The sequence below is a fragment of the Gallus gallus genome, chromosome 34 (genome assembly GCF_016699485.2).
Source record: "Gallus gallus isolate bGalGal1 chromosome 34, bGalGal1.mat.broiler.GRCg7b, whole genome shotgun sequence".
NCBI lineage: Eukaryota > Metazoa > Chordata > Aves > Galliformes > Phasianidae > Gallus > Gallus gallus.
Window position 1 is genome coordinate 621,938 of NC_052565.1, and position 25,822 is coordinate 647,759.

Genomic DNA, 25,822 nt, shown 5'->3' on the forward strand with positions numbered 1-25,822 from the left:
GATGGTGGGAGGAAGGACTGCAGTTCCCCATCCTACCCGACTCCCCGGGGTGGTGATGGTGGGGAGGAGCCCGATGTGACCCCGCAGCCCCCGGGGGTGGCTGCCAGCAGCACAGTGCCTGCAGACTGCTGGCCTTTAGCTGATGTTCCTCCCTGCTGGTTGGGCTGTGGGGCTGTTTAAATATAGATTTTAATAGAAAAAAAAAAAACAAAAACGGGGTTAATTTCAAAAGTGACAGCTCGCTTTGGCAGCAAACCTTTGCTTTCTGGCCCAAAGCCCCAACGCCTGCACTCCCGGGACCCCCGGGCCGTGTTCCAGGTCCCCATCTCTGCCCTAAACCTTTGGATACCGGGGGGCTTCGGGGGTGTCACAGTGGGAAAAGGGACAGAACATCCCAGGAGGGACGGGGACGCGCGGGGACGGCGCGGTGCTGACGGATGGGGCTGAGGTCGGGGCCGGGGGGGGTACGGAGGTGGGAGCTTTGGGGATGGGCTGTCCCTAAAAGGGTCCCCGGGGTGCGGAGCGCTTCGGGTCCGGTTGGGAACGGGGGATCGCGGCCGTCGGGGCGGGGCGGGGCGGGGCGGGGTGCGGGGACGGCCCCGTTCCCTCCTCCCATCCTTCTCCCTCCGGGGCGGAGCGCGGCGGCGGCGGCGGCGGCGGTACCGGCACCGATCCCGAGCCCAGCCCGGCCCGGCCCGGCCCCGCGGAGCCGCCGCATGAAGGTGCGCGGGGCCGGGACCGCCACCGCCACCGGAACCGGGACCGGGATCGGCAGCGGGGGGGAGGCGGAGCGGCGGGGAGCGGCTCCGGTGGGGACCCATTGCGGACGGACCGGGCTGGAGCGTTGTCCCGGGGCTGTCCCACCCCCCACGCCGCCGCCGCCGCCGTCACCCGGTGGTTCCGGTGGAGACGGTAAGCGGCTGTCGGTGCTGCTGAAGAAGATGCACTTGTTCCGGAGCTCCAGCTACGAGATCAGGCTGGAGGGAGAGGGGGGGAGTCTGCCCCGCATCCAGGGCATCCGCTGGGTGAGTGCGGGGACGGCGGGGCTGTGGGTTATGGGGACGCGAGGGTGGTGGGATGTGGGGCAGTGGGGACGGTGGGATATGGGGACACGGGGACAGCGGGGACCACGGGTACTGACCCCACCTGCAGGAGTCTGCACGCTGCCCGCCCCTCCCTTTGCACCCCTCACCAGAAGGACCATCCCCCCCCCCTTCCCCCCCCGCCCCCGTCCCATTCCGTGTCCCTTTGCCAAGAGCTGTTGGCACCTGCTGGATGAATGTCCCCATCGCCAACCCCGCGCTGCCCCCTCCGTGCTGGGGGCGCCCCTTTCCCACAGCGGGACAAACCTTAAGGAAAGAGAGGGAAAGCACTTTACAGGAGCATCCCACCCTGCACGCAGGGGCTGGGGGAGGTGGAGCCAAGCGGGACCCCCACGCTGAGTGCGACCCTCTGCCCTTCCCTGCCTTCCCGGTGCCCCGAGGTCCGTGCCGTGCTCTCCCTGTTCCCGTTCCTTGGCTGTGAGCTCAGCCGCGCAGCCTTCAGCCCCGACCCGGGGCACATTTGGCAGCACAGCACGGAACGAACCCGGTGCCACCGTGCTCCACCGCACAGCGCCCGGGCAGAGCACCCCAACCCACTGCCAGCAGGAAACACCTTCCCACACCCAGCGCTGGGTTCCATGCATTCCCTCCCCAGCAGCTCAGGCCGTTGCTTACAGGAGAAACCGGTTGCTTGGCAGCGGTTCGGTGCACACCGCCACGTCCCCAACCCTCTGCATTCCCCTATGGGGCAAAACAGTCCCTTCTCTGTCCCCTCAGTGCTGGGGGGGGGGGGGGGGCTGCAGCCATTCACCTTCACGCAGCCCGGCCGAGGACAAACCTTAAGGAACAAAGGGAAATTGCTTTATTCTGTTTGCATTCCTCTACAGCCTCCTTCCCAAAGCAAAAAGCTTCCCCTGCTGCAACGGAACAACAAAAACCTCTCTGACTTTCTGCCCCCCCCCCCCCCCCCCCCCCCCCCCCCCCTCCCCCTCACTTTTATTTGTTCCCTATCTTTCTTCTTGATACTTTTCTCCCCGGAACTTTTAGGGTTTGGGGTCTGCGGGCTGTTTGCTCTCTGAGGAGCACAGAGCTCGGGGCAGCGGCACATTGCAGCACTGCTGCTTTGAAGTGCTGGACAGGCAGAAACGCAGGGCAAAACGCGAAGCGTGGCGGCACGCACAGCATGGCAGAATTGTGGCCCCCTCCCCCTCTCTGTTTGGCCTCCTGGTGCTTGGGGACACCCCGTGGCCGTTTGTGGGGAAGGGGACAGGAGGGGCTTTTTGCCCGGTGTTTGCAGGTAGGGTGCTGGGGCAGGGAGTAGGAAGGAGGGTTGGGTTGGCTGTGCTTTGGGGACGCCGCATCCCTTCTCCCCATTGCTGCAGCTCCGGCTCCGCGTCACTCCCCAACACCTCTCCAGGGGTCTCCCTGGCACTGAATGTCTCCCAGCTCAGTGGGGTGACACCAATCACCGTCCCCAGTGGCTGCACCCACCCCATCTGTGCCACCGTCACTCCATGTGTGACACACTCATTGTCACCCCATGGTCTCCCCATGTCTGCCACCATCACCTCATGTGTGCCACTATCAACCCCATGTGTGCCATGGTCATCGTCACCCTATGTGTCCCATGATCACCCCATGTTTGCCACCATCACCCCATGTGTGCTACGGTCATTGTCACCGCATGTGTGCCACAGTCACTCCTTGTGTGCCACCATCACCTCATGTGTGCCACAGTCATTGTCACCCCATGTGTGCCACTGTCACCCCGTATGTGCCACAGTCATTGTTACCCCATGTGTGCCACAGTCACTCCTTGTGTGCCACCATCATCCCATGTGTGCCACGGTCATTGTCACCCCATGTGTGCCATCAGTGCACCGAGGGGACGGACCCCTCCCCATGGGGGTCCTGAGGATAATTGAGCCCCTGGCGCGGTGCCTCTCCTTCAGAGCCTGCGGATGGGCGAGGACTTTCTCCGGAGCCGTAAAACCCAAAATAGCTCCTTGTTGTTTTTTCCCCGGGATCCCAAACAAAGCGCAATGCTCACTGCTGGCCTTGGCCGCTCGCCCGCGGCTGCCGGATTTCTGGAGCCCGCCAGGATCCCTCCTGTCCCGTAAGCAGGAAGATGGAAACAGGAGACTCCTTCAGAAGCGCTTTGGAGACGGCGGCTGCGGGGCTGCAGCCACTGGGGGGCTGGGAAGGGTTGTGGGGGGGGGGGATATCCTGAATATCCTGAAGGCCGGACCTGGGAACCGCGGGGTGCTGCGTGGGAAGGGGTTTTGGGGGGCTGGTGGGGAGAAACCTCAGCGAGCAGCTGTCCTTGGGCAGGGAAGGGCTCCTCGGTCTCCTTCGCCGTCCTTGCTCGGAGCAGCACCGTGGCGCATCTTGGCTCTCTGCCCCAAGGACGGTGCGGGGTTACGGGGTGACGGCGGAGGCGGCTCTGCCTGGGGACGGGCGCAGCGGGTGGCATCGCCCTGCGGGTCCCGCAGCTCCGGCCTCAGCCCGGCTTCGGCTTTGCAAACATTTGCTCGACGAATGCCGGTGCGTTTCCTGCTCGGCGGGGCGTCACGCGGCACGGGGAAAGTTTGCAGAGTGAGTAAAGAGGCGGCGGCCCCGCGGCGGTGACTGCGGGAGGCTGCGGATGTGGCCGGAGAGCGCTGCGCTCCTGAGCCCTTTTACTTCTGCCCCTTCCTGAGCCTCTCCTAAAGGGCTGCCGTGAGCCCAGGGAGGAGGAGGACGAGGAGGAGGATGAGGAGGAGGAAGGCTTTGGGGTGCAGGAAGGGCTGCAGGGGATGGAGCAGCCTGAGCCATGCAGAGCACCCAGCGGTGGGCGCCCACCTCCGGCACCTGTCTGCACCCGGCGGTGCCAGCAGGTTTGGGGTCCCTTCAGCTCCCTGCAAAGCGGTTTTATTTTGCATCAAATTCATTTGTAGAGGGGGATTCTGCAGCTCCTCCGCCTCAGATTCCTGCGCTGAGACTTTCAGCTGCTCTGTGCCTCTCAATGGGATTGCTCAAACCATCCTTACCAGCTCGGGTACATGGAAGATCCAGCCCAGAAGACTCTGAATTCCCAAAATCGCATTATAAGCGCTTCCCAAAATGGCCTTTTGAGCACCTCCATGAGCCCTGAGTGCTGCAGGAGCTGCCCAAGGGGGTTTTGCAAAGCCTCCACCAACAACCCGGGGGCACAAAGCCTTGCCCTGGTGATGCTCCCAGGAGGAAGCTCCGTGCTGTGCCATAGGGCTCACACTCCAGCTGCCTTCGGTGCACGATGAAGGGCTGTGGGGAGCTGATGGCACAGCCAAAAAGGGGGGAAAACAGCAGAAAAAAAGCAGAGTTAGGAGGAAAAGAAGCATTGCTGATGGCGACGGCCAGAAGGAAGGGCAGTGGTGGAGGTCACAGATGTGGCCCTGGAGAGGGCTGAGCATCGCAGCCGTGGTCATTTGGATGGGACATCCCTTGTGGTTGAACAGGAGCTGCTCACGTTTGCAGCGTGCAGAGCAGCATCCCTGGGCCCTTCTGCTGGAATCCATCATCTTTTCCATCCTCCTCTCCTGGATGAGGCTTCAAAGCTGGAGGAGAAGCTTGGGGCTTTCCCTCGCCCTGCCCTCCCCGCAGGTCGCTCTGCTGTCCTCTGCCAGCAGTGAGCACTTGCTCTGTGTCTCACATCGGTGCCTTTGATCCCTGCGTGCAAAGGCTTTGCTTTTAACTTCCTCCTTTCATCTCCCAGCTCTCTCCCTTCGGCGCACTCCCCGTCCTGGAGTGAAACGTGGCCGCAGGGCGGGTTGCAGGGTTGGGTCCCCGCTGTGCACGTGGGGCTGCTGCAGTGCAGGGATGTGGGATGCATTGAGCCACATCCATTCGTGTCCCCGCTCGGCTCCTCCTTGCTGGTTTCCAGCAGTGCCTGCACTGTTCTCCGTGGTGCACGCTGGGCACGCCGCCTCGGTGTGGCTGAAATGGGCCGAAATGGAGCTGGGAATGGGTGGTTTGTGGGCGCAGGTGTTGGAGGGGTTCTGTTCTTTGTGAGGATGGGCAGAACAGAGGCTTTGCTGTGGTTTCAGGAGGACGGTGCTGCTGGGGGCTCAGGGATGCGCGTGCACCCCCTCCTGGTGCAGAGCGGATGGGGCTGAGTGGTGCATGGTCTGTGCAGAGAGTGTGGAAGGGGGTTAGGGTTAGGGTTACATTGCATTGCTTTGCTTGCATTGCATTGCACTGCACTGCTCTGCTTTCATTGCATTGCTTTGCGTTGCATTGCATTGCACTGCATTGTTTTGTATTGCATTGCATTGCTTTGCTTTGTATTGCATTGCATTGCTTTGGATTTCATTGCACTACTTTGTATTGCACTGCATTGCATTGCTTTCATTGCATTGCATTGCACTGCGTTGCATTCCATAGTGTTGCATTTGGGTTAGGGTTAAATTTAGGGCTAGGGTCACACTGCATTGCTCTGCATTGAGTTAGGGTTAGTGGTTAGGGTTAGCAGTTAGGGTTAGGGCTAAGGTCAGGGTTAGGGTTGCATTGCATTCCGTTGCTTTGCATTGCGCTGTTGTGGATTTCATCGCATTTCATTTCATTTTCCCTTCTTTTTGGGGCCGCCAACACCTTCCTTTTGCTTTTCCAGACCCCGCTTTTGGATGCTGAATCCTCCCTGGACTATGGACACAGCCTTACCCAGGTGAGAACGCTGCAGAGACGTGAGTGTGGCGTTCAGAGAAGGGCTGATGGGGGGAGAAACAAAAGGAAGGCTGTGCTGGGGGGGCGTGTTGGGACAGTGCATCCTTTGGGATCAGCCATTCCTGGGGCTGGGGATGGAGATCCTGAGGTGCCGGGATGGGCTTCACCAGAGTGCTGGGCGGGTTGAGCACAAAGAGGTGCAAAGAGCTCTCACTGCCCACACCCTCCGTGCACCACAGAACCTCATTTCCCCTCCAGGCATCCTCGGAGAAGATCTGGAGAGCTGGAAAGCTCCTCTTCACCTACCTCACCAGCACCAGCCCCAGCCTCATCCGGGACCACAAGCATCACCTGCGGCACCACAGGTGGGGCCTCCAGCACCCACCCCACCTTTGGGGACCCTCGGAGGGCTCCTGGGTGCCGCAGCCTCACAGTGGGGGTTTTCCTCACGCTTCCCTCTCTTTGCAGGAGGTGCTGCTCCGGGAAGGAGCTGGTGGACTGGATGCTGAATGCAGAGCTGGGCATCCAGACGCGAAGCCAAGCCATCGGCGTGGGGCAGGTGCTGGTGGACGGCGGGGTCCTGACGCACGGTGAGGGGGTCCCCGAGGGCTCACCGGGTCACCCATGGGTCCACAGCCCGGCTCACGTGCTCTTCCCTCCCCGCAGTGAAACAGGAGTGGCATTTCCAGGACAAGGACACCCAGTTCTATCGCTTTGCTGAGTTGGAGCTGAGCCCTGAGCCCCGCGTGGGGCTGCGGGATGCGGAGGAGCTGCTGGAGGCGGTGACCTTCCTGGCACAGCTGGGGCCCGATGCGCTGCTCACCATGGCCCTGCGCAAACCGTGAGTGCTGGGGGGCTTCTGGGGGGCTTCTGGCTGCTCCTGGGGGCTTCTGGGGCCTCGCTTCCATCCTGCTCCGTGCGTGGCTGGAATTGCTGAAGATAGGGGTATCCTGAGCATCCTTGCCCCCTCTGGAACTGGAGAGGATGCAGGAGGGGGCGCAGGGCTTTGAGATGCTCCCAGTGGCCACTTCCCACCCCTGCCCCCCTCCCAGGCCTGCTCAGCGCACAGAGGACGAGCTGGAGCTCATCTTTGAGGAGCTGCTCCACATTAAAGCCGTGGCTCACCTCTCCAACTCGGTGAGTGTGGGCTGCACTCTGCTGCCCCGCATCCATCCCCTCCAAAGCCTCCTGCATCCCATTGCCTCCCCTCTGGGCATCCTCCCGTTCTCCTGGCCCATTGCAGCCAACCCTGGGATCCTGTTGTCACCCTGTGTGTCCCCTCCATGCTGAGGGTGGCTGCCCTTTGCTGCAGGTGAAACGGGAGCTGGCATCTGTGCTGATGTTCGAGTCGCACCAGCGAGCCGGCACCGTGTGTGAGTGTCCCCACTGAATGCCATGTGCTGGGGGATGGGATGGCCCCTAGGACAGCATCCCCAGGTTGGGTGGGCGTTGCTGTCCGCGTGGATGCTCCTGCTGGCCCTATGGAGCAGGGGTGGATGGGTGGGATGAGGGTAACCTGGGGTCTCACCCATCTGGCTGTGGGTTGTTGGGTTGGGGGCTGATGAGGGATGCTGTGGGTCCCACTCACACCACCACTTCCCCCCGCAGTGTTCAGCCAAGGGGATAAAGGCACCTCGTGGTACATCGTCTGGAAGGGTTCGGTGAATGTGGTCACCCACGGCAAGGTAGGTGCGTCCCCACGCAGCCACCCCATCTTTGCTGCCACCTCGGTGCCAACGGGCACCCCATTTCTCCAACCTGGCGTGGGTCAGGTCCGGCTTTGGGTTTGGGTAAGCCCTGTCCCCTTGCAGGGCTTGGTGGCCACATTGCATGAAGGGGACGACTTTGGGCAGCTGGCACTGGTGAACGATGCTCCCCGAGCAGCCAGCATCATCCTGAGGGAGGACAACTGCCACTTCCTGCGGGTGGACAAGCAGGACTTCAACCGCATCCTCAAGGTGGGCAGCTGGGGGGGCTCCTGAGCTGGGCACCATCCCAGGACTCTCCTGGGGCTGTGGGGTGTGGGGTTTGCTCTGGGATGTGCAGAGTGTGGTGGTTGCAGGGGGATGGTTATCATTTGCAGTGAGCTGCCGTGCAGTGCCAGCAGGGTGCTGGGGTGCACTGAGCTGCAATGCAATGCCAGCAGGGTGCTGAGGTGCAGTGAACCACCATGCAATGCCAGCAGGGTGCTGGGGTGCAGTGAACTACCATGCAATGCCAACAGGGTGCTGGGGTGCAGTGAACTACCATGCAATGCCAACAGGGTGCTGGGGTGCACTGAGCTGCCATGTAATGCCAATGGAGTGCTAGGGTGCAAACAGCTGTGTGTGCAATGCACTTTGCAGCCCGTGCTGCTTGCTGCTGGCCATCTTTGCCTGGGGAGGACAGGCTGCAGCCACCAAGCCAGGCTGAAGGCTGCTTTCCCCATTTAGGACGTGGAAGCCAACACCATGCGCCTGAAGGAGCACGGGAAGGTGGTGCTGGTGCTGCAGAAGAACCTGCAGGGAGGCAGCAGCCAGCCGGCCGCCACGCGGAGCAGCAGGTGACAGCGCCAGCTGCCCGTCCCCATCCCTCCTGCTGCAGGCACACTGCTGGCCTTTCCCCGAGCCTTCTCTTGGGGAATGTGGGGAGAATCGTGGCGATGGGGATGCCAAAGCCGTCCTGAGCGCCGGGTCCTTGATGCACATCAGGTACCTGGTGATGGCCGGGACGCCAGAGAAGATCCTGGAGCACCTGCTGGAGTTCATGAGGCTCGATGCCACGCTCTACGACCCCGTGGGTAGGTGGGGGCTGCCCTTTCGTCTCCATCAAACCCCTCCTTTGGGCTGGGAGAACTGCAGAGCGTCTCCTCCCTCCTCTCCCACATCCCCACACCCCCCACGCGGAGCTGCAGAACAGGGAGATTCAGGAGCCAGGAGGTGTCCCCAGCGGGTCAAAAACCAGAGCTGCAGAGCCGGCATCCAACCTCCTCCCTGCGCACAATTTCTTATGCTTTCCATTCCAAAAAGCCTTTCCCTTCATTCCGAAACAAATAATAGATTTATATCTGCATTCTTCTCAGCCCTTTAGAAGCCGAACGTTACCCGGTGGGAGCTGTGGGGTGGAAGACCCCATGGCAACCCCACAGGGATGTTCCCAGCCCGGTGCGGGCGCAGCACAGCGGGGCTGTCTGCTCTCTTCCAGACACACTCCTAGGGGATTTCCTGCTGACCTACACTGTGTTCATGCCGACCTCGCAGCTCTGCAGGGCTCTGCTGCATCAATATCCTTCTGCTGCTGATGGGGGGCCCGTGGCACGCAGCCCCTCCTGCAGGGACCACCTTGGTCCCTGTCCCCCCAGTGGGACACTGGGATGGCGGTGGGAACCCCAAATCTCCAAGCGAAGGGCGCATCCCCATTCCCTGTCCTCGTGGGGCGAGGGGTCCCCTCGCTGCCTTTGCCCACGTCCTCCATACTGGTGCCCTTAACTGGTCCCAGTTTCCGTGCGGAGCCGCTGGATGGCTCAGAGCAGGAGAAAGCCACCTACTGCCTGCACAAGCGCCGCAAGATCCTGCGCCTGGTGAGCCAGTGGGTGCTGCTCTATGGGAGGCTGCTGCAGGGCGACCGCAGCACCACGGCTCTGCTGCAGGTACTGGGAGCACGGGGTGTCCCCGCGGGGTCCCCATGTCACCGCTGTGTCACACTGAGTGGTGTACCCCCCCCCGTATCCTCCCATAGAGCCTCGCCGACCTGGCGAGCCAGGACCCTCGGCTGGGGGCCATGGTGCAGGAGCAGGAGCGGCGGCGGCCCCGAGCGTGAGTCCCATGGGCATCTCCATCCCATAATGACCCGGCGCCACCTCCGTCCGTTGGGTCCTTGTGCCCTCGGGGTGACCGCGGACGTCTCCATCCCATAATCACCCGGTGCCACCTCCATCCTTGTGCCCCCACGGGTGGCATCCCCAGCGCTGCTGCCCTCTTAACAGCGCCTTTCCTCCTCTTGGTGCAGGATGGAGAACGGGGACGGCAGCATTTCTCCCCAGCCCAAGGTAGGGGCAGCCCTGGGGGTGTCAGGAACAGGGAGACGGGACGGGGTATCAGAGGGGTGCCATGCTTCCCGCTCTCCCCCCTCTCCCTGCAGTCTCGGAGCTCCATGAGCTGGCTCTCCAGCCAAGACGAGGCGGCTTTGAGCAGCAGCTGTGCCTTAAGAGCCCACGATAAAGGTACGGGGACTGCAGGCGCACCCACGGCACCCGAACCCAATGGACGTGGCCACAGTGCTGACACCTCCACCCTGACAGTGCCCTACGAGGTCTACAGAGCCGACCATTCGTGCCTGGTGACGGTGCTGCCCGTCAACGCGTCGGTGAGGGATGTGCTGCAGTCCCTCACCCCACAGCTGGGCTGGGATGGAGAGCACCTCCTGGTGAAGGTGAATTCAGCCGGAGGTGAGTGGTGGTCCCGGGGCACCTCAGGGTCCCTGAGCTCTGCAGCAGCCCGGCACCCATCCTCCCATCCCCTGCAGATAAAGTGGGGCTGCAGCTGGACGCCGTGGGGGTGTTCACCTCGCTGGGCCTCAACGAGCGGCTCTTTGCTGTCAGCATGGAGGAGCTGGGAGGTTTGGTGAGCTGGGAGAGGGTCTGCATGGGGTGGGAGGTGCCGGGGGGGAATCCTCGCCTTGTGGTTCTGGAGCTGGGCTGGGCTTCGTTTTGCCCCGTGGAGCACAGCTGCTGGCGCTGCTCCTGGCCCTTCAGCTCCAGGGGGGTCCGTGAGGAGATGGGGGGCATCTGTGAGCTGAGATAGAGGGGATGGGTGGGAGTTCAATGGGCTGAGCAGGAGGGAATAGAGGGAGACCCATGAGCCAGAAGGGAGAGGGTTTGATGAGTGAGGGAAGGGGATCAGAGAGCCACAATGGAGAGGATGAAGGGGATTTTGGCAAGCTGGGCGGTAGGGGGGGCATGAATCCCGCTGGAGGTGATTTCAATGTGCTGAGCAATAAGGGGAGCCATGAAACACCATGGAGAGGATGGAGGGGATTTCAATGGACTGGGCAGCAGGGGGGGACCCGTGAGCCAAGTGGAGGTGATGGAGGGCCTTGGTGAGCCCAGCCACAGGCTGTGATCCTGGCTGTGGGTTGGGGTGTCCCTCACCCCCAATCTGTGTGCAGACCCCCCACCCTGAGCAGCTGGGCCCCCACGTTGGCTCCTCGGACACGTTGGATCTCATCAGCTCCAAGGACCTGGCCAGCCACCTCACCGACCACGACTGGAACCTCTTCAAGAGCATCCACCAGGTGAGGGCAGCACCTGGATGCCAGGGGGGCTGGGGGGAGGGCAAACCCTCCGGGGTGATTCTGGGGGTCCCCCTGTCACGACCCCTCCCATCCTCTCCCACGCCAGGTGGAGATGATCCACTACATCATGGGGCCACAGAAGTTCCACGAGGTGACGACGGCCAACCTGGAGCGAATGATGCGGCGTTTCAATGAGCTGCAGTACTGGGTGGCCACCGAGCTGTGCCTCTGCCCCGAGCTGGGCAGGAGAGCCCAACTGCTGCGCAAGTTCATCAAGCTGGCTGCACAGTGAGCGTCCCCAACGTCCCCTCCCCGCTGGGACACGGTGGTGGCTCCCCCTCTGACCTCACCCCCTGCCCGCAGCCTCAAGGAGCAGAAGAATCTGAATTCCTTCTTCGCGGTGATGTTTGGTGTGAGCAACACAGCCGTGAGCCGCCTTGCCAAGACCTGGGAGGTAACAGCCCATGGGCTCCTGCCACCTCCCCTGGGCTCCGCAGTGACAGATCCAAGTCTCCATGACAAAGATCAGGGGTGGCCAGGCTGCTGGGTTCCTACCTGAGCTGCACTCTGAGACCTGGGGAGGCGTGGAGCGCATTTCCCACCAAGATCAGGAGGCAGCTGTTGGAAGGGACCTTAAAGATCAAGGATGGTTGGGTTGGAAGGGTCCTTAAAGATCATGAAACCGTGGGATGGTTAGGTTGGAAGGGTCCTTGAAGGTCATAGAGGTGTGGAATGGGTTGCATTGGAAGGGTTCTTAAAGGTCATAGAGCCATGGGATGGTTGGGTTGGAAGGGTCCTTAAAGATCATGGAACCATGGGATGGTTGGGTTGGAAGGATCGTTGCTGCCAAGCACCCAGAGCAAGCAACATCACAGATCCCAAAGAGGGGTATTGGGATGGGGGGCTTGGAGGTGCGTGGAGGTCCTGACCCCCTCTCTGTGCAGAGGCTGCCCCACAAGATCCGTAAGCTGCACGCGGCGCTGGAGCGGATGCTGGTGAGTGTGGCTGCTTCCCATGGAGCTGGAGGGTCTCAGTGATGGGATGGGGTTTAGGGCTCAGGGAGCAGAGCTGGGGGGTCTGCGCCTGCCCCCATATCTCGGGGTTTACTGCCACTCCCTGCTGCCCCTCCTTCCCCTAATACACAAAGTCACAGGGATGGCACGGAGGTGGTGCAACTCATGCTCCCGCATTTGGGATGTGCTGTTGCGGGGCACCCCCTCCCCACCTCTCTGCTGCCCCACCAGCCCCCGTCCCTCTGCCTGTCCCCAGGACCCATCATGGAACCACCGGGTTTATCGTCTGGCCGTCGCCAAGCTGAGCCCCCCCATCATCCCCTTCGTCCCCCTCCTCCTTAAAGGTGCGTCCCACGGCTCTGTGCACGCAGGGGACCGAGAAACCAAACCCAGCGCTCACCCTGATCCCCCCCACACCCCTTTCTGCTGCAGACATGACCTTCATCCACGAAGGCAACCGCACGCTGGCTGAGAACCTCATCAACTTTGAGAAGATGGTGAGCGGCGGTGGGGGGCTGCTCCCCTCGGCCCACCCTTTGGGGGCACTGCTTGGCCCAGAGCATCCACTCAGCATCAGCCGTGCCCGACGGTGGGGGTGGGGAGGGGTGGGGAGGGCACGGAGCAGCTTCTGCTGAGGCTGCAGGGGATGATGTTTTCCCAGCCGGGAGCAAAATGGTGCTGGGTGGCAGCAAAGTCACCTTTGTGCATTGCCCACAGCACATGATGGCGAAGACGGTGCGCATCCTGCAGCGCTGCCGGGGCCAGGCACACGGTGAGTGGGGCAGGGAGTGGGGCTGGGGGCGTCGTGGGGCTGGGGGGCCCATCACTCAGCTCCTGCTTTCTGTATGCCCCCAGCTCCGCTGTCCCCGCTGCGGAATCGCTCCCCACACCGACCAGAGGATGCCAGGGCCATCAGGATCAGCACATGTAGGTGTGGGGCTGGGTGACCCCAGGCTCTTAATGGGGTTCGCTCATTAAGTGTATTAAGGGGGGTCCACTGGTGTGCCTGTTGTTCTTTAATGGTGGAGGGCTGTGAATGCTGGGATGGTGCTGTTGGTTCCTTGGCGTTTCCAGGAGGACCCACAAACCCAGTTGGGGGGATGGAGGAGGAGCTGTAGGTCAGACTGCAGGCAGAGATGGAGATGTGAGCATTGAGGAGGGGGGGTCCTCACTGAGCCCATCCCTCACCCTGCAGGCTCGGAGCAGTCGCTGAGCGTGCGGAGCCCCGTCTCCACCTGGGCATATCTGCAGCACCTGAGAGCCATCGACAGCCAGAAGGAGCTGCTGCGGCTCTCCCGTGATCTGGAGTCCTGATGGGCAGCAGGGAAAGGGAGCGAGGACGCAGCGGGGCCGTGGCACTGCGTGTGCTGATGGCACAGCAGCCCCGTGGCTCTGCTATGGGAGCCGGACTCGGCCGTGCAGTCGGGAGCCCACGGGGGCTGTGGGAAGGTGAGGCCACAGACAGCAGGGTCTGCAGCCCCCACGCAGTGAGCAATAGAGGTATTTTTGTATGCGAGGCTGTGCTCACCTTACTTCGTGCAGCAGCCTGTATTCGCTCCTTGCGCAGTCGGGGTACCCTGGGTGCCCCCCAGCACCAATGCTGCCTGCCCTGGGGGTGCTAGGCGGGGGGGGGCGCCCATCCCTCTGTCCTGTTTGCCCCCTGGGCTGTGCTGTGTCCTCCATCTCGGCTCCCTGGAGCTGCGTGGCCCCGGGAGCACAGCTTGGGCTAAGCTCGGCCACCCGCGTGCCTCAGTTTCCCCACGTGGACGGGGGAAGAACAGCAGCAGAGATGGGACAGCATCCGTTGTGGTGGGAGGAAGATGCAGTGATGGAGATGGGGATCGGATCAGGCTGTTCCCAAACCCCCACCCAGTCCTCCCTGCAGAGCACCCCTGGCTGTGCATGGAGCATCCCAATGATTGTCCCAATGCTGTGAGGAGGAGGAGTGGAGCTGTGGGCTGCAAGGCTGATCCCTGCCCCTAAACTCTTCCCGCGTTAGAAGGGTGCCAAGCAAGGCTGGGGTACAAAGGGACCAGAGCACTGCTGCGTTCCGCCTCGCAGCTCATGGGGGTGGGTTGCTTACAATAAAACTCCCCATCACAGCTAAGATTCAAACCTTGCAGCCAGCTCCAGGGTGGGACGTGGGGTCCTGGGACCCCCTGTGTCCGTGTCAGGGCCCTTGGGATCCCCTGCTCCTTGGTTCTGGGGTTGTTCCACCGGTGGGGTGGGCGGGGGGTCCGGTTCCCATCTTGGCTCCTGAATGGAGCACCTCCCTCTGAGCGCACCCAGGTGAGCCGGGACAAAGCAGGGGAGTTCTGCCCAGCCACGTGGCCCCAAATGTGGCAGCCCAGATCTCCTCCCATCACCTTCTCTGGGCTCTTTGCCCTCGAGGAGCCCCAACCTGGAGGATCTCGTTTTGGGGAAGGAAGGGTTAAGTGGGAGCTGTGTGCTTTCCAGCTGGATCCCAGCCTGCGGATTACCTTCAGCTCACAGATCTGCTGCCTTGGGGCCCGTGGTTGCATCCCGGCGCTTCTCCCTTCCTCCCGCAGACACGATGCTGGCCCTCACATCAGGCTTGGCTGCAGAAATCTCTGTCCGAGTGGAAAAGCTGAGCCCTGTCTGCTTCCCCTGCTTCCAGCAGCCCCCATTCCATGCACTTCCCATAAGCTAAACCTATGCTGGGGTTTCCACCTCCTCCTTTAGATCCCATTCCCACCAGCAGTTCCCGTGGGCAGCAGAAGCCCCATGAGGTGGCTGCCCTCCACGGGGAGAAGCTTTGGGTGCAAGAGGAGAGGGCAGGTGTTGGGCTCCCACCTCCTGCGTGGGGCTGCTCCACATCCCAGCATCTCCTCCTCTTCCTCCTGCGGGGCTGAAGGACCCCCACCCCATCCCAGCCTCCCGGAGAGGAGCAGGATGGACACCCCATGGCTGCAGCCAACACGCCGCGCCGCGGCATCGCTCTCGCTTCCTGCAGCCAGGAATCCTCCTTTCTTTTCCCCCCGTTTCGTGCTGCTTGTTGGGCATTTTTCCCCCCATCCCTGTTGAACAGCCAGCATTAATCCGAGCCCAGCCCGTGTCGGGCGCCTCAGGCTGATGGCAAGGCGGTCCCGAAGCAATTACAGGCATGAGAAAATGCCAAATCTCTCAGCATCTCCCAGCCCTGGTCATGTGCAGGGTGTGGGGCAGCCCGTGCACGCTCAGCTCGTGATGACGCCAAATCATCCCAGAAAACAGAACTGCTGTCAGCACGGATGGGTCAGCAGCTTGGGGAGGAGGATAGGAAATGACGGAGGGGTGAGAAGGATTGCCAAAGCTTTTTCCTTATGGCACGGAGCTGCCCAGCTGTGTGAGGGACGCTGTGAGCCGTGTGGGTGGGATGGGTGCTGCTGGGGGGGTCACAGGTTGCATCTGCTGGGCTGAGTGCTGCTCAGAGCAGGGACCTCTGCTTGGGGTGTCGGGGTGTTGGGGGGGGGTTGTGGGTCCTGCTGAGGGGGTGGGCAGAAGGAAAGTGGCAGTGGGCTGCATGCAGGGCTAGTGGTGGGGCTCCCTGGGAAAGCACGGGGTGCGGGGATGCAGCACCCAGCGGCACCGATACCTGCACTGATCCCCCATGGAGGTGAGGAGGTGAAGACCCCCCCCCACACACACCCCACTGCTTTGCCTTTGCTCCACAACTGTCCACTTGGGGACGTGCAGACGGAGGAGTGGAGCAATCCCAGGAGCTGGAATTACCAGCCCTCCTCCCACTCTGTAATTAGGGCGCACACGTAACGAGTCCTGGTGAAGTTGGGGTGCAGCCCGCAGTGAGGTCCTTGGTTACACCAGAGCTCCTCCCTCGGCTCCGGGGGGCCCACATATAGCAGGGAGAGCTCAGCAGCACCCGCATTAGTGCCAGAGAGCTGAGATGCTGCGGAGCGCCGGGGTGATGAAGGCCTTCATCCTCTTCCTCGGGGTGGGAACGGCTTTGGGCTGTGAGTACCAGAGCTCTGCGTGGGGAGGGGGGCTGCACTGGGCTGAAGGAAGGGGGGATTGGGGGAGTGGGGAGCTCAGGGGCACCAGGTGCTTGGAATGGGGTCGGATCCTTCCCAAAGAGTGGGGGGTGTTTCCACGCTGGAGGGTTCCCCTGGGGGTTCTGTTGGGGTTGTCCATCTCTTGGCTGGGTTTGGGCATTCCGCTGTGCTCTCCTCCTGCAAACTCACCTTCCTTCTGCTCCTCCGTCCTCCAATTCCTTACCCACAAATCTCCTCCTTGCAGCTGGAGGGGGGGGTGGTGGTGGAGCCCAGGCGTTGCAAGGCACAACATGAATTTGGGTGCTTTGCCCATGAAAAATGCCAGCCAAAGCTCCCAGAGAGCCCGGCTCAGCCACGCAGCACCACCAGCACAGCTCCAGCTCTCAGACCGGAAGCGCACCAGGATGCTCTGGGGGCTCCCAGCACCCCCGGGGCTCTCACCTGGCTTCACCCCCAACCAGCTCACACCTCGGGCAGTGAGCAAAGCGGTGTGAAAGCTGTCATCACCTCCCTGCGCATCACCGGAGCTGCTGGCGGCTTCCAGAGCTGCGAGCATCGCTGGTCAATGGGGCAGCACCTGCGGGACAGGTCTGGTGGCAGCGGGTTTGGTCACCCCGTCGGTCACCCAGAGGTGGTTGTGGAGCTCAGGGATCGTCTTTGCGGCTGTCGGTGTGAGTTGGAGGGCTCAGCCCCGCTCTGCACGGCCAGGAGCTGCATGCAGTGCAATGCACACAAAACAAAGGGTTTAAGCAGAGCGAGTGGGGCGGCTGAAGGGCTGCGTTGGGCAGGGATGGCTGCTGCAGTGAGGAGCAGCGCCTGAGCGCCGTGCTTTTGGCTCTGCTCATCGGCACGCTGCACGTGACGAGCTGCTGCCGTTGCTGCATTCCTGCACGAAGTGTGGACCTGTGGTCTGCTCTGAAGCGAAGGAGTTTCATCACCGTTCCGACGCCGTGAGCTGTGTCGGATGCTCCAGAAGCAGGCAGCGCAGCCCAGGAGGAGCAGCAAGGAGTTTTGCAAGGCTGAGGTGTAAGAGGAGCTGCTTCCTACGTCGGGCTGCCCATGAGGAGTCACCACGTTCTCATCCTGATTAATGACCCTCGTTAGGAAGCTCTGGCTGAGGAGCTGAAGAACTGTTTGGCTCCGTACAGGCAGGGGATCCACTGACCTTGGGACAAGCTCGGTGCAGACTCCTTTGTTGCCTGGGGGCCGTGCCGAGGGTTTGGCTGCCAAAACCACATCTGGCCTCAACTTGCCTCTTTTGGCAACCACGGGGAGAGGATTCTGCTGGGGGAGGGCAGAAAGCTTGAGTCCTGTGTAGGGGAGTGATGGGTCAGAGGTGAGGGCAGGAGGGCGAGCCTGGATCCCTCCACACGGATCCCAGCATCCCCTGGGCACAGCATTTGGGCACAGCACCCCATGAGCACAGCACCCCATGAGCACAGCATCCCCATGAGCACAGCATTTGGGCACAGCACCCCATGGGCACAGCATCCTTTGGGCATAGTATCCCATGGGCACAGCACCCTTCAGGCACAGCATCTCCTGGGCACAGCATTTGAGCACAATACCCCCTGGGCACAGCACCCCATGGGCACAGCATCCTTTGGGCTTAGCATCCCATGGGCACAGCACCCCATGGGCACAGCATTCTTTGGCACAGCATTTGAGCACAGCATCCCCATGGGCACAGCATTTGAGCACAATATCCCCTGGGCACAGCATCCTTTGGGCACAGCATCCCATGGGCACAGCACCCTTCAGGCACAGCATCTCCTGGGCACAGCATTTGAGCACAATGCCCCATGGGCACAGCATTCTTTGGCACAGCGTTTGAACACAGCATCCCCACGGGCACAGCATCCCCTGGGCACAGCATCCTTTGGGCACAGCACTGCACAGATGCTGTGCTGAGCTCTGCTGGACATATCCCTCTCCTCCTGACCTCCTCCAGCACTGCCAGCTCTCCCTTTGGCTCTTCTCCTCTAAGAGTTCCAGCAGCTCTAACACAACCATGAAGAGTTCCACGCTGCCCTATAGCTGTACTTAGGTTCAAGCAAGCATCCTCCTGCAGCCATCCCACTGCAGGGAAAGGTCTGGGATGCTGCAGCTCTTCTTGCACCTTGGAAAGGAATGGCCGATGCTGAGCTCTCTCTGAGGGCTCTGTGCAGCTCCCAGCCCCGCTGAGCTGCAGTGCATCCCAGTGCTGGGCTTTGCCATGACACGCTCAGGGAACGTCTCAGCGCTAACCCATGCGTGGGCAGCTCCTGCCTTGTGCAATCCCCCCGGGGCTGCAGCTGGAAAATGAGCCCGGATGCGTCATTCGGGGTGACTGATCCCCAGTGGAGCTTTGGGAGTGAGTGGGATGGAGACAGGATGGGGATTGCTGCTGCTCATCCCCACCGGGTGACCTGCTGGGTGACCTGGGGGCAGATGGAGCAGCGCTCACCTCAACCCATCAGGTGGGACAAAGTAGAACCACGGGCAGACCTCCTCCAGGAGCACCTCAGGAAGCCAAGCAGCACCCAGTAGTGCCCAATTGGGTCTGTTGGGCCAAAGAGGTTCTTCCCTCCCACCTTCCCTCCCAGTACCACCTGTGGGTCCACGGTTTGGCAGCTCCAAGAGGCAGAAATCGCTGGGGCGGAACGCACGACGACAGGGCAAGGAATGTGGTTGGAGGGAGAAATCACTCAGCGCAACACCGGGAGGTCACAGAGGGGTTGGGGTTGGATTGGGATTGGGACTGGATTGGTGCCATGCGGTGCTTCCCGAGTACCCCTTGTCCTTTTGGGACGCGACGTTGGCACCACTCATAGCACAGCTCGGGGCTCAGCTCTAATTTTAGGTGTGTAATGAAGCTGCAGGACTCATGGATGGTATAAATAGCTCAGGAAGGAGCCCTCTGTTTTCATTGCAAATTGCAAATAAGGGCGTCTGGAATGCGGTGCTCCTCTGGGCATGGGCTGAGCCGGGCATTAAGGGGTGAATCAGGGCAGGAATGGATGGAGGAGGCAGGAAGGAGCTTCCTGGTGCCAAATGGCTGCAGTGTCCCCGTGGCTGAATGACCACAGAGATGATGTCCTGAGGACTCACCCAACCCAAACCCGACTCATCCACCCTAACATCCCAGAGGACCCCGAGCGGCTCCAGCCATGGAGTTTGGTCCATTTCACTCTGCCAAAGTGGGGAGGGAACGGTGCCGGAGTGCATGGGCAGTGCTGTGGGCATTGAGATGCTGCAGAGAGAGGGGCTGCTCAGCCCCACAACAGCCAGGGTTCCTCTTGTCCCCCTTGGACACCTCAGTGTGGCTGTCCCCTATCAGTCCCTTTGTCCCCTGTCCGTCCCCTTGACCCCATGCTGTCCACCAGGACCCGGAAGGAAGAGCCGCTCCCGGATTTGGGTCTGGATGGAGCAGGGCTGCCGGCCCACCCCACAGAACCACACTGTTGTTTCTCTCCCCCAAAGCCCTGTACACGGACCCCGACTCCTGCAGGGGACGCTGCGAGGAACCCTACAGCCATGAGGATGAGTGCCACTGCGACGTCGGCTGCCGGAGCCGCAACAGCTGCTGCTGGGATTACCCGGAGCACTGCGGGGCAGGTGAGCACGGATGGGTGGGCAGCACCCCGTGATGGGGTGCAGAGGGCTGCATGCACCCACCCGTGCTGCTTTGCATTGGGTGCACAGTCCTGGGCGCAGCTCATTCACCCTGAGCTCTTCTCTTGGCTCTGTGCAGGTGAGGAAGAGGCGCACAGACGCACTGCAGGTGAGCAGCATCACCCCACAGGGATTGCGGGGAGCAGCATCACGTCTGAAGGCTTTTGCCCCCAAAGGGAGGGCTTGATGCTGGCTGGGAGCACCCCTCCGTGCTCTGGGCTCATGCCATCCCCCCCCAGCTCCCATCTCTCCCCGCAGAGCACTTCTCCAGCAGCCACGATGCCATCAGTGACGAGGAGCTGCTCCGCGTCTCCGAGCAGCTCTATGGGGCGGATCACAACAAGGCTCAACCCAACGACATCACCATCAACCCGCAGCACCGGGCTGCCCCCGACCAAACGGGGCTCCAGGAGGACCGCTCCCCCGAGCTGTGAGTGTGCTTCGTCAGTGCACGGCCAGGAGGTTGGGCTAGATGGTCTTCAAGGGCTTTTCCAGCCTTAATGGTGCAATGATCCCAAGGGGATGCTATGGCCAGGACCAGGCTGGGGGCAGGGATGGTTTTCAAGTGGGATCCCTACTCAAAGAGTCGTGGAATCATGGAACCATTCAGGTTGGAAAAGACCACCAGGATCTCCATGTCCAACCCCAACCCATCCCCCCATGCCCACCGATCACGTCCCCATGTGCCACATCTGCACATTTCTTGTCCCCTCCTGGGTTGGTGACCCCACCGCCTCCCTGGGCAGTCCGTACCAATGCATCACCCCTCTATTGGAGAAGAAACTGTTCCAAATATTCAACATGAACCACCCCTGGTGCCACCTTAGGCCGTCACCTCCCGTCCCCACCTCACCTCAACCTCCTCTCAGGGCGCTGTTAAGAGCAATAATGTCTCCCCTGAGCCCCCCCTTCTCCAGACCGAACCACCCCACTCCCCATCACATTTGTGCTCCAGACCCCTCCCAGCTCCATTCCCCTCTCTGGACGCACTCCAACACCTCCACGTCTTTCCTGGTGGCTGTTATGACCCACGTGCAGCACTTGGACCTCATCCCATTGACCTCAACCCATAGACCTCAACCCACCCAGACCCCTCTATAGGACCTCCCTGCCCCCTCCCCCTCCCCAGCTGGGGTCCCGCTCTCTCCCAGGCTCTACGCATACGTCAACGAGAAGCTCTTCTCCAAACCCACCTACTCCAGCTTCATCCGTTTGCTGGACAACTACCAGAGGGCGACGGGCCGTGAGGAGGAGGTGACGGCCGAGGAGCTGCGGGAGCAGGACGTCTTCCTCCGGGAGGTGATGGAGACGGAGCTCATGAAGAAACTCTTTGCTTTCCTCCATACGAAAAGTGAGCGTGGGTCACGAGGCCGGGGCCGGCCGCGATGGGGTCCGATTGCTGACCCCGCAGCTCCTTCCCTCTGCACGCAGATCGTTACGGCTCCGAGGAGGAATTCCTGCAGGATCTGAAGGAGATGTGGTTCGGGCTCTACTCCCGAGGTGATGGGGAGAAGGACTCCAGCGGCTTCGAGCACGTCTTCTCAGGTGGAGTGCGCCCCAGCAGGATGGGGAGGGCGGGGAGGCTCCCTGGGGTCCTGGATGGGGGATTTGGGTTGGGTTGGGGGCAGCGGCACAGAGCAGAGTTGGGATTTGGGGGGGTTCGGCCCCAGCTGAGTGCATGCCGGGTTTAGGGGGGCAGAGCTGGGGGGTTTGGGGTGGGGGTGCCCGCCTCACCTCAATTCTCCTTTGTGTTTAGGGGAGATTAAAAAGGGGAAAGTGAGTGGATTTCACAACTGGATCCGCTTCTACCTCCTGGAAAAGCAGGGGCTGGTCAACTACTTCAGCCACAACTTCGACGGGCCGGTGAGCCATCCCATGGGGCAGGGCAGGATTTGGGCACGGGGTGCCGACCCCACTCCATCAACTACATCCCAAGGGGGGAAACCAAGACCCCCAGGATTGGGGCAGAGCGGCTCAGCCTGCTGCGCCCCCATATAGGGACCCTGGGATGGAAGCAGGGTGGGGAGGTCCCACTGCAATGGGAGAACGGGGCAGATATGGGGCTGGGAGTGCCCTGCTTGGGGCTCAGGAAGGCTTTGCTTGGCTCCTATGCCCTGCTATGGAGGATCTCATTCCCAACCCCCCTTCTGCTGCTCCCAGTGGGACACCTACCCTGACGTGCTGGGGCTGCAGTTCAGCTGGGACGGCTTCTACAAGGAGGTGGGCTCCGCGTTCATTGGCTGCAGCCCCGAGTTTGAATTTGGCATCTACACGTTGTGCTTCATTGCCCGACCTGGGAGGGCGTAAGTACTGCATCCATCTGTCTGTCCTATGGCCGCGGAGCCAGCGGTGCCCTCCCGTCCCCATTCTGGATTTGGGGAACCCTATGGAGCAGCTGAGCCAGGTCCCACTGCCCTCAGCTTTGGGGTCGGGTTGGGGACGTGGGGACCCCAGGAGCGCCCCATGGAGGTGATGGGGTGGAGCAGAGCTGCGTGTCCCCACAGGTGTCACCTGAGCTTGGGTGGCCACGGCGTCAGCATCCAGACCTACACCTGGACCAAGTCCACCTATGGCCACGGCAAGAAATACATCGCCGCTGCCTACGTCATCTCACCCTGAGCCCATCCACGTCCCGGCCGGGAGGAATGGGGCGGCCACGGCCCCACAGCACGGCCCCCCTGTGTGGGGCAGGGCTGGTCCTGCCCTGGGAGGCAGATGGCCACAGGACCGGTGTGGAATAGGGCGGCCCATATGGAGGCTGTGGGAGGATGGAGACGGCAGCCCCGGTGCCATGGAGTGTGGCATTGCCTGCTCACAGCGGGACAGCCGAGGGGCCGTGAGGGGTCTGCAGTGGACAGAAGTAACCCTGAGTGGAATAAATGCTGATGCTGGAAGGAAATGCATTCAGTTCCTTGCAGGTCAGGGTGGGTTTGGGGGCCTCCGTGTTGCTCATCCATCTGCAGCAGCACCCCAGAAATTGTCCCGTCCCAACCCCCCCCCCCAACTCCCTCCTCCCAGCCCTGCAGCCAGCTGGGTGCTAACGGGTTAATTCCTGCTCCAGGCAGCTGCCGGTGGGTCCTGCCCCAAGGAATTGCCCCACTGGGGGCCCTCGGAGCTGCTGTGTCCCTGAGGCTGTGTCCCCCCCCCCCCGGGGACCATCACAGGGGAAGTGGGGCCGCCTGCACCGCAGCCCAGCTGAACTCTCCCCAGAGACCCCCGGCCCCCCCCAGCGCCCCCCAACACAGCGCACGAACCCGGGAGCCCCGCGTGCAGCACGTCCAAAGGAGACGACCACCAGTGCAGCTCCGTCCCCCATATCCCCACACCGTCCCCACACCCTGGGGGTGACAAAGACCCCAAAACCGTGCCGAGCCCCCTTAAAGCGCTCTGCTCCCATCCTCCTCCCCATGCTCAGCCCTACACACGCACCCCCTCCTCCTCCTCCCCTTAGGATTTCGGGTGCTGCTGGCAGCACAGCCACCAGCAGCGGGGCGACTTTATGTCCCACCCTATTTACACTCCCCTCGCCCCCCCAACCCTTCTGCAGCATCCCGGGGTCCCAGGGTGGGGATGCTGCTCTGACGGGCGGCACCGCTGAGATGGGAGCTGCCCGACAGATGGCGGCTGCAACAGTTCCTGGCGGAGGGCTGGGCGTCCCCGCACCATCTGCCAGGGGTCACAGGTGACCCCCAAACCCCTCCGCAGGGGAGGGGGCATGCCAGAGCGTGATTTATAGGGATGCGCTGGGGAGCATGGAGGGGGGGTGGGACGGATGGGTGCGGGTTTGGGGGGGGGGAGGTGGTTCTCTCCCTCCCCAGCTCCGTGCCATGCAGCCAGGCGCATGCAGCAGCCCAGGAGCTGCGGGGAGATGCTGCCCTGCTGGGGTGGGTTTGCAGGGGGCAGATTGCACAGGGCACAGCACGGGGGGATGACGATGCCCGGCGTATCTGCTTGCTGGAGCCCACCCTAAAGCTTTCCAGCAGAGCTATCAGGGCAGCTGGTGGCAGCTGCTTGCTGCAGGGCTGCCCTGGCACAGCACCCAGCTCCTCCTCCCCAACCCCATCCTCCACGTGCCCAACTCACATATCCTCCCCATGGTGCCCAACTGCCCTTTCCTGTCCATCCAGAAGGATCCTGGCAGCACAGAGGATGCAGCTCTCCCTTTGCATCTCTCCCTTTGCAGCTCTCCCTTTGCAGCTCTCCCACCTGCAGCTCTCCCTTTGCAGCTCTCCCTTTGCAGCTCTCCCTTTGCATTTCTCCCTTTGCAGCTCTCCCCTTTGCAGCTCTCCCCTATGCAGCTCTCCTGCACTTTGCAGCCGTGGGGCACCCAGGGCTGATTTCCCTGCACCCATTTTTGGGTTGTACGGAGGCAAAGCCCAGCAGGAACGGCTCACCCGCCTCGCTCCCACTCTGCTGCAATGGGGATGGGGTGAAGTGCTGGGAGATGCTTGGGTGATGCCGGGGAGCTGCATCCAGAAGGACGTTCCCTTGTTGCTGCAGGCTCTGGAGGTGCAAGAAGGAGGGAGGAAGGCAAGATCCCGGGGATCAGCTTGGGCTGGAAGCTGGGAGCCTGGGCCTGAATGCTGCAGACAACACCCAGGAGCAGAGCATAGCCAGGGGGTCGGTGTGGGCACAGTCCTGCCCCAGCCTTGACCCCATAGCATCCATAGGGATGTGGCCAAGGACCTTGAAGACCCTTTGGGGTCCTGCAGCCTGCGCACTGCTGGAAGGGACCCCAAAGTCCTCCCCAGGGCCACCCCGTCCCTCCCCATCTCCCCGCCCTCGGGGAAGGGCTCTGCAGAGAGGAGAGGGACCCCGAGAAAGTGTGGGGAAACGAAACAAAACAGGTGGAGAAGAAAGGGAAGGGCAGGAGCAGGGCGGAGAGGAGGGGCAGGTGTCAGCAAGCTGCCTCCAGCCATCTGTTGCCAGCTCGGGGACTCGGGGGCCCCCCCAGAGCTGCATCTGATGGGGACGATGCTCACTCTCGGGGGGGACACGCGGCCACGACGTCCCCCACCTGAGCGCAGTCGGGGATGTGGGGCTGAGAGGGAGGCGGGGGGAGGGTGTGGGGCTGCACCCAGGAGGAACGGGGCCGTCCCCGCGGTGCCCCGCAGAAACTCGCCTGGCAGATGTGCCCCCTCCTACAGTCAGGGTTATGCGAGGCGAGGTGGGAGAGCAGCCCTGAAACGTGGCTTTGGGGGGCGAGCAGAGGCGATGAGCGCCGTGCGGAGGGGCTGCGGGGCGCAATGGGCACCTCCGTGCAGCGCACCGCGTCTGCGCCCCCAAAGCGTCCCCCCGGGTGAGCTGAGCGGCCCCAAAGGTGGGCAGGAGACCCCCCAGAAAGGCTCTCATCCTGAGGCTGGGTCTGCCCCGCACCCCACAGCCGGAGCCCGGCTGCCGCACCGTCCCCATGGGAGCTTTGAGGAGGGATGGTGAGGGGGGTCCCGGCTCCCCCACGAGCCCTCAGTGCGCCATCGCGATCCCAGAGGCGGCAGGGAGTGGGACGCCGAGCGGAGGCTTTAATCCCCTTCCGTAAGCGATCCGGCCCTAACTGCCCCGATGAGACTCCGACCACATCTGGTCACGGAGCCCACGGGGCTGCCCTGCGCAGAGCTCTGCGCTAAGAGGATGAGGATGCAGAAGGGGGAGAAGGGGGGGGGGGGGGGGTGGGAGAAAGCATTAACGCCGCGGGCGCTGTTCTCTCGGCGGCGATCAGATGTCGGAGCTGGGGCTCCATCTGGGCACGCGGCACCTTGGAGGCCCCCTCCTCACTTTGTGTCCCGTGCAAAGAGCCCCCCACGCCATGCGGCCACCTGCCATCCCGCTCCCTCTGCTCAGTGCTGGGGCAGAAATGCACCCCCCCTCCTTTCCAGCACCAACCCCCTGCGCTGCAACGCTCAGCTCCGTGCCGAGGAGGGCGATGCTATCCCGAGCACGGGGAGCGCAGGAGGGGGCTCAGAAAGCTGCAGTCCCTGCCCCGAGCGCAGGAAACGATCCCAGATAAGCTCAGGTGCTCCTTGAGCATCCTAGAACGGAGCCAGGAGCCGTGCCCCGTCCTTCCCCCCGTCCACGTGGGGATGTGGGAGAGGGGCTGCATCCTCCTGCCAGGCTGCGGGCACCGCGACTCCTCCGTTCGCAGCCAACGCTTCCC

General features: G+C 62.4%; 2 protein-coding genes across 4 annotated transcripts; both read left to right on the forward strand.

Annotated features, from left to right (window-relative positions):
* Positions 1 to 649: 649 nt before the first annotated feature.
* Positions 650 to 13,523, forward strand: RAPGEF3 (Rap guanine nucleotide exchange factor 3). 3 transcript variants are annotated; one of them, XM_015300251.4, is made up of 27 exons: positions 650 to 1,025; positions 5,671 to 5,724; positions 5,982 to 6,088; positions 6,192 to 6,313; positions 6,390 to 6,564; positions 6,776 to 6,860; positions 7,036 to 7,096; positions 7,332 to 7,408; positions 7,535 to 7,681; positions 8,156 to 8,265; positions 8,414 to 8,502; positions 8,907 to 8,985; positions 9,201 to 9,351; positions 9,441 to 9,517; positions 9,711 to 9,750; positions 9,843 to 9,924; positions 10,003 to 10,149; positions 10,227 to 10,324; positions 10,869 to 10,994; positions 11,101 to 11,282; positions 11,358 to 11,448; positions 11,939 to 11,989; positions 12,264 to 12,351; positions 12,440 to 12,504; positions 12,725 to 12,779; positions 12,863 to 12,934; positions 13,203 to 13,523. In XM_015300251.4, exons 1-27 carry the CDS (start codon positions 717 to 719, stop codon positions 13,319 to 13,321), a joined length of 2,859 nt encoding a protein of 952 aa, XP_015155737.3. In that variant the 5' UTR covers positions 650 to 716; the 3' UTR covers positions 13,322 to 13,523. The 3 variants fall into 3 exon arrangements, with proteins under 3 accessions (XP_015155737.3, XP_040510763.1, XP_025001357.2); XM_040654829.2 differs by lacking the exon at positions 650 to 1,025 and adding an exon at positions 2,240 to 4,080; XM_025145589.3 differs by lacking the exon at positions 650 to 1,025 and adding an exon at positions 4,122 to 4,991.
* A 2,265-nt stretch (positions 13,524 to 15,788) lies between these two features.
* Positions 15,789 to 22,570, forward strand: ENDOU (endonuclease, poly(U) specific). The gene is made up of 9 exons (XM_003643121.6): positions 15,789 to 15,978; positions 19,480 to 19,614; positions 19,751 to 19,780; positions 19,930 to 20,101; positions 20,823 to 21,022; positions 21,103 to 21,216; positions 21,428 to 21,534; positions 21,832 to 21,974; positions 22,176 to 22,570. Exons 1-9 carry the CDS (start codon positions 15,912 to 15,914, stop codon positions 22,288 to 22,290), a joined length of 1,083 nt encoding a protein of 360 aa, XP_003643169.2. The 5' UTR covers positions 15,789 to 15,911; the 3' UTR covers positions 22,291 to 22,570.
* The last annotated feature ends 3,252 nt before the right edge of the window (positions 22,571 to 25,822 follow it).

Excerpts from the sequence above, each read along its gene's own strand:
- RAPGEF3 (XM_015300251.4), top strand. The coding sequence starts at position 717 with ATGAAGGTGCGCGGGGCCGGGACCGCCACCGCCACCGGAACCGGGACC. Across the intron at positions 6,089-6,191 it reads CATCACCTGCGGCACCACAG|GAGGTGCTGCTCCGGGAAGG; the intron begins GTGGGGCCTCCA and ends CTCTCTTTGCAG. Across the intron at positions 9,352-9,440 it reads GCACCACGGCTCTGCTGCAG|AGCCTCGCCGACCTGGCGAG; the intron begins GTACTGGGAGCA and ends ATCCTCCCATAG.
- ENDOU (XM_003643121.6), top strand. The coding sequence starts at position 15,912 with ATGCTGCGGAGCGCCGGGGTGATGAAGGCCTTCATCCTCTTCCTCGGG. Across the intron at positions 19,781-19,929 it reads GGCGCACAGACGCACTGCAG|AGCACTTCTCCAGCAGCCAC; the intron begins GTGAGCAGCATC and ends CTCTCCCCGCAG. Across the intron at positions 21,975-22,175 it reads ATTGCCCGACCTGGGAGGGC|GTGTCACCTGAGCTTGGGTG; the intron begins GTAAGTACTGCA and ends GTGTCCCCACAG.